General features: G+C 38.1%; 1 protein-coding gene across 9 annotated transcripts in view; it reads right to left on the minus strand.

The window, feature by feature from the left end:
• NUDT9 (nudix hydrolase homolog 9) overlaps positions 1 to 14,300 on the minus strand; it is a 74,072-nt gene extending 59,772 nt beyond the window's left edge. The window contains exons 1-4 of one of the 9 annotated variants that reach the window (XR_016431344.1): positions 14,144 to 14,300; positions 12,068 to 12,097; positions 11,424 to 11,519; positions 6,046 to 6,120 (exon numbers count right to left, since the gene is read on the minus strand). Coding sequence is in view for 8 of the 9 variants with exons in the window: in XM_090002755.1 (XP_089858881.1) it covers positions 6,046 to 6,120; positions 11,424 to 11,519; positions 12,068 to 12,097; positions 14,144 to 14,236 (294 nt within the window). In the remaining variant the exon portion in view is untranslated. The remainder of the gene's footprint in view (positions 1 to 6,045; positions 6,121 to 11,423; positions 11,520 to 12,067; positions 12,098 to 14,143) is intronic. The other 8 variants (XM_090002755.1, XM_090002761.1, XM_090002756.1 and 5 more) reach the window with 8 other exon arrangements.
• Positions 14,301 to 15,347: the final 1,047 nt, after the last annotated feature.

Here is a 15,347-nt window from a genome sequence, read left to right on the forward strand (position 1 = left end):
ATGAAGAGGGTGATGAAGTTGATTTTCCCAACGATTGTCAATTATTTTCCAATAAGGTTTATACTTTTTCTCGTCATTGTCATGAATTTCTTTTATAGCCTCTTTGGCTCTATCCATAGCTTCATAAAGATAACCCATTGTAGGATTTTCTTCACCATCGACCATTCTCAAAACTTTGACCAGAGGTTTTATAGTTTTAACAGTTGATTCTACGACTCTCCAAAAATTACTATTCAATATAATATCCTCCATCTCTTTCCCCTCAGCAAATGATGAATATTTTGAATTGTTCCATTCATCTGATGCCATCATTTTTCTAAGACCACTTCGATGTTCTAGCAAAGATTGAAGCATGATAAAATTAGTGGCAAATCTTGTAGTAACCGGTCTTAGAATTTCTTTCTTATTAGAAAATTGAGTCCTCATTAGGTTCAAAACAAAAGTATGATTGTAGATGAACTTCGTGATCCTTTTTCCTTTTTCCACACATCCAGCTATGCTTTTTATCTTAGAAAAATCTTCAAGCATGAGATCTATGCAATGAGCTGCACAAGGAGTCCAAAATATGGTTTTCCTCATATCCTCCAACATCTTTCCAGCTGCTTGATAGTTGGCAGCATTATCTGTGATTATCTGTCATTTTTAAATTTCAAAACATTATTAACATACTAGACAAATTATAAATATCAATGTTTAATAGAAAATTACAAAAGAACAGAATAATATACATGAACAACATTCTCTGCACCTACTGTTTCCACCACTTCATCAAATAATTTTAATAAATTTTCTCGATTCTTCACGATACTTGTTGCATCAACTGATTTCAAGAAGTAAATGCCCCTTGGACAATGAACCAAAAAATTTATCAATGTCCTTTGTGTTGCATCTTTCCAACCATCAGCCATAATAGAACAACTCATTTCAGCCCAAGACTCCTTGTATTCTTTGAAATAATCATCAATTTTTTTAATTTCTTCTTGTAACAATCTTCCAGAAATCTCAGATGAAGAAGGCGGCTTCAATCCCATTCCTACTGAGGAACAAACTCCAATCATCTTCGTAAAGTAAGGAGAATTGGCTGCGTTGAAAGGAATGGTTGAATGATAAAAAAATCTCGCAATAGCTGAACATAACCTATCTCTAGCTTTTTTATCCAAAGCTGCTTTTATTCCAAGTTGTTTCATTGATGGAGACCCTGCCTTCACTTTAACAAAAGCATCAAGATTATGCTTTGGGGGCATCGTTCATCAATTTTTTTCCCTTTATATATCTTTTCTCAGAAGACTCATCACTTTCATCTGACAAGTCCATATCATTATCATTTACTTCAACAAAGGAACCAATCTCATTTACAATATTTCTCTTATATATTTTGTGTTCCTTAAATGACTCCAAATTCTTACGATTTTTTTTTCTTACAAATTCTTCGACTTTGTCACATGGTTTCACTTCTCCTTTAATACCAGCAAGATGATACTTAAGTCTATTAATGCCACCACTCATTTGTTTTGTACACCAAGTACATTGTACCCTCTTTTTTTTCTTATCAAGTGGTAAACCAAAATCCCACACAGGGTCCTTTCCTTTAGTGAATGCTATTGGAGTCCTTGAAGATCCTTCTTTTGACATTTCTTTGATGATTTGATAAATCTAAAACTTTTAAATTTGAAAAGTTAAAAACATACGCACGGTTAGTAGATTATGCACAAACCCACCAAGGAACAACGTTTAAAAACTTAAAAACATAGTGTCATACAAGTATAAAACTAAAACTATACATGGTACACTACATAATGCACACAAACTGAACACTGTATATGCTCATCAGCATAAGCAAGTTATCATTTTTTTTTACTATTAACACTAGCACGATCAAGTTATCAACAACAAAAAAACCATTAGTGCATGCTTCGTTGCCAAAAAAAATAAATAATGGATCCATGCTAATTTTTTTTGTCAAATTTGTTTGGTTAAAATAGCGAAAGAAATGATGGCATATTATGTCACAACTTCAGCAGCCTACATCTTCAACAGTGAGAATAAAGCAAACCCAATCTTGGCTGCATCTATCAAGGATAAGAACAAGAAATTTGCAATGCTATTGATTTGCATACAAACTACCAAATAGCCACATTGAATTTCTCCAGAATATGATGGTGAAAAAAATAAACAAAAGCCTTCAAAGAAAAGTGTCCACAAAAAAAGAAGAGGTCTACAACATTGACATACACACAAGCAGAAAAAATAGAACTGCATCTCTTATACAAAGTACAAACATAGATAATAGAAATGTTCAAAACGATATTTATATATTTGACAGGCTGCTATTCAAAATGGAAAAAAGTACCCCTGGTAACCATGTGGAAGTTCTCAAAGCAAAAATCCAGTGAACTTGTCATATATTTATTAAAGGCTGAGGAATTTGACTTGCAGTATTTGTGTGTCTGTGCCTAGTTTTCAATGTGTATTTCAGTGTGCAGGGATAACAATTCAGCTCCTGAAGTCATCAGAATTTGGTGTGGAGAAATTCTACTCTTTTTTCGCAGATCACCCAGTATTAAACCCCAATCAGGCTTGAATGTTTTTTTATGGGACATTTAATCTGTTTATCACCCTTGCATATGCAAATAAAGTGTTCTAAATTAGAACATTTAATCTGTTTATCACCCTTGCATATGCAAATGAAGTCATCAGGGATAACAATTCCCCAAGATGTGTACTAAGTAGTAACACAACATTTTAAGGTATGAATCAGGTGTCTAAGTAAGAACTAGAAGAATGTTGCTACATCTAGTACCAAACTAGAACATTGTTGTTTCCCCAAAAAAATTGAACATATGGTGGAAAACGTGACTGAGCTGTCACAGAATTCAGAGTACGTTACTTGCAACGCTTGTTGAGGCCCTTGTTACTTTGTGACATAATATACTTTCCAGGATTGCAAAACCTATGTTAATGAAAGAACTAGCACATTCTGACAAACTACCATTTCATACAAAAGATCACAAACTAACAAGGGCCTAAATCCAATTCAATAAGAAAATACATGTTACAAAGACGTGAAACTTGGTCAGTATTTCAAACTATATCCTGTGAGGCGTACGCTTCAAGAACTGAGGCGTACGCCTCGCCTGTGAGGTGTACGCTTCAAGTGCTGAGGCGTACGCTTCAAATACTGAGGTGAGGCGTACGCTTCAAATACTAAGGCGTACGCCTCGCAGGCGATGTCGCAGCAGCCGAAGGACCACCTTGAATCCAACGTTTAAAAACTCGCCGGAAAATCTTGCCGGAAAAACTCGCCGAAAAATGTCGTCGATGGACTATTTTTGCTGGAGAAGACACGTCGGAGCTGCGACGATGTGCCTTCGCCGTCGATGTGCCTTCGTCGGCGACCTGGCGTCACTGTTCACGCCGGAGTTAATGTTCGCGATGCAAATACAAAACGAAGAAAAATCCCACTGTTCACGCCGGCGTCACTGCTCACGTCGGCGTCACTGCTCACGCCGGAAACTCCTTTCCGGCGTCGCTTTTCTCGCCGGATGGCTGGAGCTGCAGCCGCACCTTCTCGGCTTTTCCCCTCTTCAGTCGAGGGTTAAACGCAATGAACAGTGAAAACCCTTTAGGTTTTCACATTTCGTTAACCATTTAAAGGGTAAAATATTTAATATTGCGAAACTGCCATTAAAACAAACCCTCCGAGTTGTCCGGTTTTTTTTGACCCATGACTCATCCCGAGTCGCGCGAGTCGTCCAGCGAGTTTTGTAAGAAGGAAAACGACAGACCTCGCCCGAGTTCTACGTGACTCGTGACTCGGCCGAGTCTAGCCGAGTCATGCCCGAGTCTTGGTCACCCGAGTATGCCTTATCGGGTTGACCCGCTGGAGGGCCGAGCCGAGCAGAGTCAGCCGAGTCAACGAGTTGACTCGGCGAGTTTTTAAACGTTGGTTACAATACCTCACATTCACTAGACCTGATATTGTTTATTCAATCAATCAAGTGTCTCAATTTATGCATGCGCCACGTACTGGACATATGGAAGCAGTCAAGAGGATCCTTCGATATCTGAAAGGGACTATTAGAGATGGATTGATATATTTACCACAGTCATATGGCCAAGACGAGCACGAAATTACTGTATATTGTGATGCAGACTGGGCAGGAGATCCTGACGAACGAAGATCTACATCAGGATATTGTGACTTCATTGGAAGAAATTTAGTCTCTTGGAGCAGTAGAAAACAAAAAGTTATCGCTAGATCAAGCATTGAGGCTGAATATAGATCCATGGCTGCTGCCACTGCCGAAGTCACATGGATCAGGCAACTTCTAACTGAAGTAGGAGAAAAGATCTCCCACACTACCTTGCTCTGTGACAATCAAAGTGTCATCAACATGTCTTTCAATCCGGTACATCACAGTCGTGCCAAGCACATTGAGATCGACCAACACTTTGTGAGACAGAAGGTTGAAGAAAAAGATATTGAGCCTGAGTTTGTCAGCACTGAAAGACAGGTTGCAGACATATTTACCAAAGGATTAACCAAGGACCGCTTTTGGATGCTTAAAAGCAAGTTGTTCATGGTTCAAAACCATAATCAACTTGAGGGGGGGTGAAAAAGGTGTATAGGCATAGGATCTGACCCGATCCATGTACCCGATATGTAACATGTAACTATTTGTACATTTATCGCCGGACCCATACTGTAATGTATCTTAAATACACAAGTTAGGTCACGATTTCTTTTTACAGAAATCGTGACAGCCGTAATTGTTTTCTCTCTCCCTCTCTCTCTCTCTCTCTCTCTTCTCTTTCTCAACGAGGTGCAGAGGAAAACTTTCAACACTCACAATATAAAAAATATTAATTTTGTTAATAAGAAGAATGCACAAACAATGCTTACACACGAGGGGGAAGAACGTCTCTCTCTCTCTCTCTCTCTCTCTCTCTCTCTCTCTCTCTCTCTCTCTATATATATATATATATATATATATATATATATATATATATATATATATAGGGATAGCATTTGCTACCCTCGTGGGTAAGGAACCCTTAGTTAGAACTCATAGGGAGAAGTTTTGGCCAAATGTGACATCATGGATGTGTTCAGCATGGTCAAAATAGTAGAAATCAACTCTTGAATCATAGTTTTTGGACATAAAAGCATGTTTTTTGAGGTTTGAAAATTTGGTACATGGTAGGCTGTTGATTTTTCAAACCTCATAAAAGCTGACATATATGTCAGAAAAACGTGATCCAAAGGTCAGTTTCTAAAAAACATAATATGTAAATCACATCTGATCTCTGGAGGGTCAGATGTGTAAAAAAACTGAAAATAATTGAAAATAATATATTTTTTCGCTAGGGGGCTCCTTACCCATGAGTGTGAAGCAATACTATCCCATATATATATATATATATATATATATATATATATAGAGAGAGAGAGAGAGAGAGACAAAAAAGGCCACTTGACTAGCCGTTAGACTAGTCCTAACCAATAGTCAACTCCTAGTCAAACTAAAAAAGAAAAAAGAAAAATACAAAATATCTATTTTACAATATTGCACAAAAAGAATAATATGCATGATGACAGCTGTGACTTCAGCAATTGCCCATTTTTGTATCATCAAGTTGGCATCAACAAGCTACAAATTTTGTATTTTTATAGCCTTTTGGGGCATCATAGTGCAGCTAGATTATGGCTACCAGATATTTGTTATAATGGGGTCAAGTTTAACCTTCTCACAGAGCAGATTAAACTATTATTAACAACAGCTGCAGTTTTAAACAATGTATAGAGGCACGTATGCATGTGAATCATGTCTGTTTCTTAGTAAATGAAAAATTACAGGAATAGATCAAAATGATAACATCATCAAAGTTCATAATCCTTGAAAATCAGTGACAATTGAGAAAGCTAACCCTAAAAAATAATTACCTGAGAGCATAATTTTAGACAACTGTTTGATCAAATAGTAACGCAAACTATTCATAAATAGCAGATATAAAAGTAAATAGCATTTCATTTATCCAAAGAACCTTGGATATAGATCCTTCCAATTCCAAATTCGGACAGGGCACCCTATCATAAGCAGCATTGAAATCCACAAAAACCTTCATCCAACAAAAGGACAAGAAATGGTTAATATTACTTTATAGCATTGAAATCCACAAAAACCTTCATCCAACAAAAAGACAAGAAATGGTTAATATTACTTTATCAATTAAAAAATGCATTTAACATAGCCTCCAGCAACTAATCAAATGAGACAAGCAATGAACAGGATAAAATCAGGTAATAACATCTTAGAATCTGCCAGAAAAAAATGACTCATTTGCAACATAATACATCACGTATTTTAATATGAGCAGTATTATTTCTTTATCTACACATGGCAAGTAAATAATGTTTTTCCAAATATAAATGATATCCAGACTATCAAGAAGAAACTAAAATGAACAGAGGAGACCCTGGAACTAGTTTCATTTATTATAGAAAATGCAAATTAACACCTTGTATACATCAACCATCTAATCCAAAAAAAAGTTATATGGATAACTATAGAACATAATGAACATAGAATCAGATAGTTTTCAGAAAAGCACAACCAAATACAAGCACCTTCAACTGCATACATTGCTCAGATTCTTTAACAGACATTACTGTTCAAGCCAACAAGAGGGCTATGTCAAGGCAATCCTCTCTCTCTCTTTGATATAGTCGGAGGACTTAGGTAAGTTGGCTGTTCTGTAAGGCACTTAATCTGGATTATCGAGGGGATGGTCTTGCTAAGATTGAAGGATTTATCTCATCTAATATCTGCAGAGATGTGCTCCTTGACACACAGAATTTTGGAGGGTTTGGCTGTTGACGAAACCTTTTGAGGACACTTCTGTTTAAAGATCAATCAAAGTGAAAACTTCTGGTTTTCAGCATAGATGTTCAATTCAAGGAGCTTGTTTCTGGTATCTTTTACGTATTAGATTGGGTGATTTGCCTAGAGGTTACCTCAGTTTATTACTCCTAAAAGGGATTTCAGGAGTCCCTTTGGAGCACAATAGATAAACAAATTTGGAAATCTAACTCTGGTTGGTTTAGATTTGTTCTCTCTCTTGATGCATGCCTTCTACCTCTCCAGAAAAAACAGAGAAACATCTCCTCAAGTACCTGAAGGATTCTGGAGGAGTGGCTTGGTTTAACTGCAATGAGGCACGATCATTTCCCTAAGGTATGTTTGGACTCACTTAACTAGTGCAGTTCACCTACAGTTAAGTTTTTCATTGCCTCATGCTATATTAGCTGGCATCCATTCCTCCTCGTACCAATCCTTTTCCAGCTAAGTCCCTACAGGTATCAAGTAATTTTCCTCATGCTGGTTCCTTGTGCCCCAAGTCTATACTCTTTCCAAAGTCTATATAAAACAAAGAAGTTTCGCTTTGATGAGCCAATGATAACTTTGTGGTAAGGTAGAAAAGGATGGTTATCATCTTTCAAGTGCTCTTATTTCCATCAGCTAATTCGGCTTTCTGGTCAAACACTGATGGATGGTGTGGCCGGGGCTATGGTATACTCGACTAGGCTTTGACCATTTTCGTGCGCAGAAAAGGCCCCATATCCTAAAAGAGGGTGCACCTCATTTTTCTTCTAAAAAGAGAAAGACAAAGGTTACCATAACTACTGGAATGGGACGGGGTCCTTGTTAAAATATATACATATATCCATATATGTATATATTTGTTTATATATACATGTAATATATTATGTTTCTATGATTGTAAATTAGTAATGCCTACCAAGGGCATTTTTCATCATTTTCTCCCTATGTAATAGGAGCTTTCCATTAGGGGCAGCATTGTAATCTTTCTTATTTGGTGTCCCTGGCATTTTTGTAAACAGCCAATAGAGCTGTTGGGGCTCCCCAACAGCTATAATTATAGTTGTTGGGAGATCCCCAACAGCTCTATTGAGCTGCCTTGTGGCCTATTTAAAGAGGGTTTCATCCCCACTCTTGTGAATGTTTTTCTTAAGCATTTTGAATACAAATTATATTTATTTTTATTGTCCTCTCTTGCTCCTTTTGTGAGTGTGATGTATTAACCCTTTGTGGCTTATTGTATTTTTTCCATTAGAGGCTTTTGTGTGTGTGCACTCATTGTATCCCTTAGTGGCATTGTTCTTGGGCACTTGTGTTTTCATTACATCCTTTGCCTATTTCATCCAGAATGGAATTTCTCTGTTTCCTATCCGTTAGTATAGCTTCATTCTCTATCACATACCTTGAGGGTCGTCATGTGAGAGATTGATTATTTCCCACAATAGACCTGTTTATAGTCATCCTATATTTAGAGTCTAGACACCTCTATTTTATGCTTATCCTAGTTGCTTAGGTGTCAAATGATACTTGATGAGGCTATTCCAAGAAAGGTGGCAGATTGGAAGGAAAGAAACACAACTGTTTGAAAATGTGCATTTTGACTTGGAATTTGGAAATCATTAATCAAAGACTGCAACACTACATTCACATGTGTGTGGGGTTAATTACTGGGAAGATTGGAATATCTCATGGATTAGTTCCAATTGGGTTGGATTATAAAAAAACTTTAATCTATTTTCCCTTTTCTATTCATGATTGTAATGCCTCGTCATCAATTTGTTTTCCAACAAATTTTCCTTTTCCCTCAAAAAAGAGAAGATTGAATTCTTTCCATACTACCGATCCGATCCACTCACACACACACACACACACACCGGCTTCCCAACCCAAATGGTAGTCGCTTCATTCTCATGCACCACTAATATTTGCAAGTTTGATGCTTCTCTTCTCCTAGTTGCTTACCTCTTATGCATTTCCACCACAGCAGGCCTAATACTTCTTCCACGAAAGTTGCTTGCATTCCATATGCTACTATTAATGCAAAACTCTTGTTCTCATGTTGTTGCCACCCTCCCTGCCACCCAGGACCACCAATTTGGTCCCTTTCTCTACATTGTCACTAGAGTCATTGATGTCTAAGAGACAGTTCACCAATTTGCATCACCAAACTCCTTCCAAAACAGGTTGGCTGAACCATTTTGAAAGAAAAAACTTGTCAAGCATCTTCAGCATGATAGTACCAGAGGATTTCCAAATAATTAATTAAAGAGATATCAGAAGGTGGAACATAAATAGGGGTGGATTGAGTCGAGTACTTGACCCAGCATGGGCTGAGCTTGGTATCTAATTTAGACCCAAGCCTGATTAATTTAAAGTTGAGCCCAACCCCATTAGTTATACCCCCTTTAGTTGGGTCCTTACCTGAACTAAACCCAAAAAAAAAAGAGAAAGGTTTTTTGTTGTGGGAGAAAAGAGGAAAGGGGAGGCAGGAGGCCACATTGGCTGGACACAAACCCCAGCTTGCTGGCCTCCATCCCAACTCTGACCAACCGCTAACAAGCTCTCTCTCTCTCCACCCGAATTCATTGTCTAACCCGACCAATTGGCCAGCCCAACCCAAGTCAATCCAACAAGTAGGAATTAGAAATTCCTACCTGAGCCCGATAACAATCGTGTTTGGGTACTCAATGGGTCGAAGGTAGGTTTGTGCCCGTCGGTCACTAAGGGCTTCAAGTCAGGTCTGGTCGAGTCAAGTCGACCTGATATTCACTCCTAAACATAAAGCCCATGACCAGTCAAGCCATCCAACTGATATTTTACTTTCTTGAAATCCCCTCCATTACTCTTTAAAAATCCCCTGAATTATTGTCATGTAGGAGATGAATGATGAATTTCTTACTTAAACTGGTTCTTATTAGGAGACTGATGATGCAAGTTTAGCTCGATTGTCTTGAACATTAAATGACACTAATGGCAATTCAGAAGAAAGGACGATCCTGGTAAACCTAGTTGATGCCGATGGTGCAATAACAATGCAAAAAACAGGAGCTTTGCATTGGTGGCAGCACACAAGAAGCAAGAGACCAATGCAAGAGGGAGCACCAAACTTGCATTGATGACAACATACGAATGATGAAGCAAACAACTTTTATTTCATCATGAACAATAGACCTATGATGGTGGTCAATAGATAGAAAGCTATGTCACATAGATGTTGGTGCGGGAGCAGGTGCAGCGATGCGACACTTTAAAAAAACTTGGGTGCAGGGGTGTGAGAGTGTGTGTGTGTGTGTGTATATATATATATATATATATATATATATATATATATATAATTTTTAACATTTAACAGCAATAACACTAATTTTTAACAGTTAATAGCCGTAACACTAATTTTTAACAGTATATTTTTTTCAAGTGCAGATTTGGACATTTATAACCTTGGGTGTGTTGACCGCACCCAAGTCGCGTCGCGTCGACGCGGGTGCGGCACCCTGCTGGCCGAATCCCTGTGACATAGATAGAAAGTAAGCAACTAGAATGGAGCAAAGCACCAAAATTGACGTGTTGGTAGCACACAAGAAGCAAGCAGCCAGGTGCGAGAAGAACCAAAGCTACAATGTCTGGTGCATGACAACCAACAACTAGCATGGGGGCAATCATTAAGTGGTTTTTATAATAAGCCTATTAGGTGTTGTATACAAAACAAGTGTTAAAATACTAAGATTTACAATAAGCCATTACATACCATTATCTAACTTAAATGACTAAGATGCCCTCATCAAGTACTACACTAACAAGAACATCTAGTAGGCATGACTCTGAAAAGTGATTGTGAATGGAATGAGTAAGAGAAATGTTTAATGTTGATAACTATAGCCATGCAAGGTACTTATTTTGGCAGCATATTTAAACTTGCATCATTTTTCCTTGTCTATGAGTTATTTGGAATAGCATATTGATTTATAGAGTCGGACATTAGGGAATCCAAAGGAACGTGCCTTGTAAGATCTAAAGGGGTAAAAGATTGATAAATGCTAAGAGAAACTCATTTAGCATGAGATGTATTATGGTGCTAATAAGGGCATGTTTGTTTTGATCATAGGTTACTGTAGCTGTAAAAGTTTTTGTTCCTATGAAAGTGATTTGTGTGATTCACATTCTCAAGCAAGGTTGTAAGTAATGTATTGTTACCCATATGTATTGTATCATAAAAAATTGTAAATTTTTAATAAAAAAATTCAAAAAAATCCAAAAAATTCATGAAAATCAGGAAAATTTAGCAAAAATTCTAAAAAAAACATAACACATGAAACAATGATAAATTACACAAACTACAACCATAAAATCACATATGTCAATAGTTGCACTAGATTTTCAATTGGTTTTCACTCATTACTCGAGTGCCCCATTGCCATGCCGGATCATTTGATGTCATCTTCCCCAAAAAAAGCTTAATAAGAAGAAAAAATACTTAGAATAGGGTTTTTTTTATCTTAACCCACTTCAATGAGTGAAAAAATGGAAGAAATGCACTCTTACTTGAACAAACCGCAAAATATCTCTCCCTTGGAAATGGATCAGCCCCCAAATCGCTCTCGCGAGTCCTAGGGTGTGTGGATACCTCTCTAATGGCTTCTACACAAATGAAGGAGTCAGCCCTCAAGAGGTCTTTAAATCTTAAAAAGGAAAAAAGACAATTTGGTCCTTTTTTAAGTGTGTTGATACTGTATCATACGATAGGGTACGATACATGAGATACAGGTACGAGACGCACTCGTATTGCGATACTAGTGTGTATCATATAAATATTCCTCATAGTAACGATACTTATAGTACCATATCATACGATACACACAACGTTGTTTTCAAGCATTAACTTTCTCATGTTTGCTTTTAGGTTGTGAATTTGACTTGTGTGAAAATCTATCATATAAGAATGTGTCATGTAATGTCATTAATTTAACACATTCACAGCTAAGCATTAATGCTTGTGAAATTTTTATACACCGTCATACTTGTGTAAAACTTTCACAAGTTTTGAGGCTTCAACATTCATAGATGGGAATCACATTCACAGGTTGCATTTTTGCACGTTTGCAATGCCCCTGTGAAAGTTCTAAAATGTTATTCAAAATCACAAGAAACATGTGAAAGTTACAAAATCACAGGTGTTGCCAACATACCCTAAGTTTAAACGTAGCATCTTCACAAGCCTGTATAAAGCAAACACAAAAACAGAGAGACAAATCTAAAAAGTTCAGGAGATCAACTCAAAAGTAGTTCCAAAGAAGGTTCTCCATAGAAATTGTACATGTAAAAACAGGAAACAAAAAATCAAATGAAATTCCAAAACCTAGGAGAAAGTGTATCAAGTCTGCAGGAGTCAAATGAGTGGGGTCTGAAAATTCCCAAGTTGTGACATGGGATTTTAAACACTCATCAATTTATCTATACTCCATACATAAATATCTTCACAAACTGAGCAATTTATTGTACGCATAAACATATCTAAGCTAGAAATTTCATGACCTCAAAGCAGAGTAAATTATAAATAATGTAAGCCAGGATCCCAAGATAGAAGATAAATGGCTTCTGCATATTTGATTGGAAAGACCATCTTCTAACAAGACATGGACCAAATTAACTGAACAGCAAACTAAGGCATAACAGAAAATAAGGAACTAAGGAGTAGCAAATATCCTTGAATAATTTGATAGGCAGAAGTAGTAGAAAATATGTTAATTTTTTCATAAATCCTTAGGCACTTGACCATTTCAACATGCACACTCCTTCGTATAAAAAACACAACATGACACATTTGGATGAATGACATAAGTCTTAAGGAATTATAATTCAAAAGCATGGATAGCAACATTAAATGAAATAAAGAAACAACAAGGATGCCCACGGTTGTTGAATCCAGTGCTCATTCACTTTATCTGATTTGTGTTGACACAGCCTGACCACACATTCCAAACACCAAGTTTTAGAAATCTGGGATCTTCACCTCGAACCAAAGTTAACCAAAAGCCCATCTGGCTTATTCAGGAAACCATAGCCAACACTTTCATGTGTTCAATTTCCAAAAGCTTCGACCAAAAAATGAAAACACACACTAGATTTCAGACAATGCAAACAACAATCTCCGTCTATGGTACCCGAACACTCCATTTTGCCCTCCGTACCCGTGTCGACACGCATATCCCCATGTCGACACATTGACACCCAGACACACCGTTTTACCCTCCATACGTACAAGTTTGCATTTAATTTATGATTTATAATTATATTTTCAGTATATAATATATATATATATGTATATATATATTTTAGATATAGCATATATATTTAAATTATATTTAGTTTATTTTGAATCTATTTTGTACTTATGTGATATTTACCCACATTTTTTTAATTGCTGTGTCATAATCTCCATACCCGCAACCGTACCCAGGTGACATAGATCTCCATCCTTTCTGATTATGAAAAACACCCACAAAATTAAGCTCTTAATTCCCTTCAACCACTAGGGGCGTTTGGATTGTACCAACATCAACCTTTTCTCTTTCTCCAAGTTATGTAAAATTCCCACAACATTAAAGACCCTAATTCTCTGCAGGCATTAAGGTGCAGTTGGACCGCCTCAAACTCAAATTTTTGGAATTGGAATTCCATCCTAACTCAGAAGTCCTTGTGTTTAGATGGATTCAGTGCCCAGAATTTCTCTCAAATACCGAAAAAACGCTCAAACTACAGATCACAAACTCTCATCAAATAAGACATTGAAAATAGTCACTAGTCTGGCGCCATATTCAGGAATTCGACTTGGTGAATCCAATTCCAATGGAATTTCCAACTCAATGCATTCAAACCCGCCCTTAAGAGCCTCCAAGTAATTTCAAACACCATTGAACATTTGCCGCTCACATTATTTTATCCCCATCATTTCCCAACCGTTTCCGTATGTAATTCCCAATAATGTGTCGCTCTCTTCAAACAATATTCTCATTCCAACCCTTTTTTAACAGTATGAGGTTCTTAGTTCACAATTCAGGTATCAAAAACAAGCCCTAAAGACGCACTACGTATAATATTCGAACCATGATCGTGCATTTCTTAAAAAATCGGTCCTTCGTGAAAAAACGACAGAGGAAAGCGGATTTTTGGACAACGAACAGCCAATCTAAGGAATCAAAATGAAACACAATAAAATATTGAAACCCTATACTATGCACAAGCGAAGAAGATCCAGAGAGAACCTGAGATCTGGAGAGGCCCGTAGGGCAAGAGAGTACCAATTTGTAGGAGTAAGGATCAATTGATCCGCCACTTTCCTCAGAACTCTCCTCCATTCCTCTCTCTCTCTCTCTCTCTCTCTCTCTCTCTCTCTCTCTCTCCAGGATCAGATTTTGATGGAAAACAATGCGTCTTTTGTTAGTTTACGGAAAACAAGCTTTCCAAGAAAGCCTCCCAGACAGGTTACACGGGGACGGGGTGTCAATTAATAAGTAGGGGTGTCAACGGGTCGGGTTTGGTTCGGATCCAAGTGGAACTAGACTTGGACCCTATTTCGGGTATGATATCGGGTAGGACTTGAGTCTAATCGGATCCACTATAAGAGAAACCATACCGGACCCGATAAGAACTACATGAATCAGACCCAGATCATACCTGATAAAATAATATTTTTATCATTTTTACATTGAAAATTTTGGGTCGGGCCTGAGTCTGGTATAAAATTTCAAAAACTATACCCAGATCCATATATTAATAAGACCTTTGAGTCCCGACCTGAGTTTTAATAAGGTCTTCTTATTTATCACCATACCCAGATCCTATAGTGTTTGGTCAGGGTTGGGTCCGGATAAACCCGACCCATTCACACCCCTATGTATAGGGGTGGCAATCGGGTCGGGTTGGCGGGTTGGCAGGTCGGGTTGGCGGGTTGGCGTGTCAGCATACCTCAACCCGAACCCGACCCGTTTATTAAACGGGTCGGCTGTGGCAAACACGAACCCGACCCGTTTAATAAACGGGTAACCCGACACGACCCGCCAACCCATTCGGGTAAACGGGTGGGTTTTCAGGTTCGCGGGTCGGGTTGACGGATCGGGTTGGCAGGTAGGCAGGTTGGCGGGACGGGTTGACGGGTCGGGTTGGCGGGTTGACGGGTCGAGCAGACGGGTTGGCGGGTCGGCTTGGAGGGTTGACCCACCCGCCTAACCCGTTTATTAAACGGGTCAGCCGGGTTGGCGGGTTGGCATACCCCCAACCCGAACCCGACCTGTTTAATAAACGGGTTACACGGGTCGACCCGTTTATTAAACGGGTTGGCTTAAGCCCAACCCGAACCCGCCTAAGAGGCTGGCGGGTCGGGTAGGGTCGTGTCAGAAATTGCCACCCCTACCTATGTATACGGGTTAGTTGTTTCACAATTTCGGAATGCTGAGCCACCATGAATGG

The sequence above is a fragment of the Nuphar pumila genome, chromosome 4, assembly GCF_984573655.1.
Source record: "Nuphar pumila chromosome 4, dmNupPumi1.hap1.1, whole genome shotgun sequence".
NCBI classification, from domain to species: Eukaryota; Viridiplantae; Streptophyta; class Magnoliopsida; order Nymphaeales; family Nymphaeaceae; genus Nuphar; species Nuphar pumila.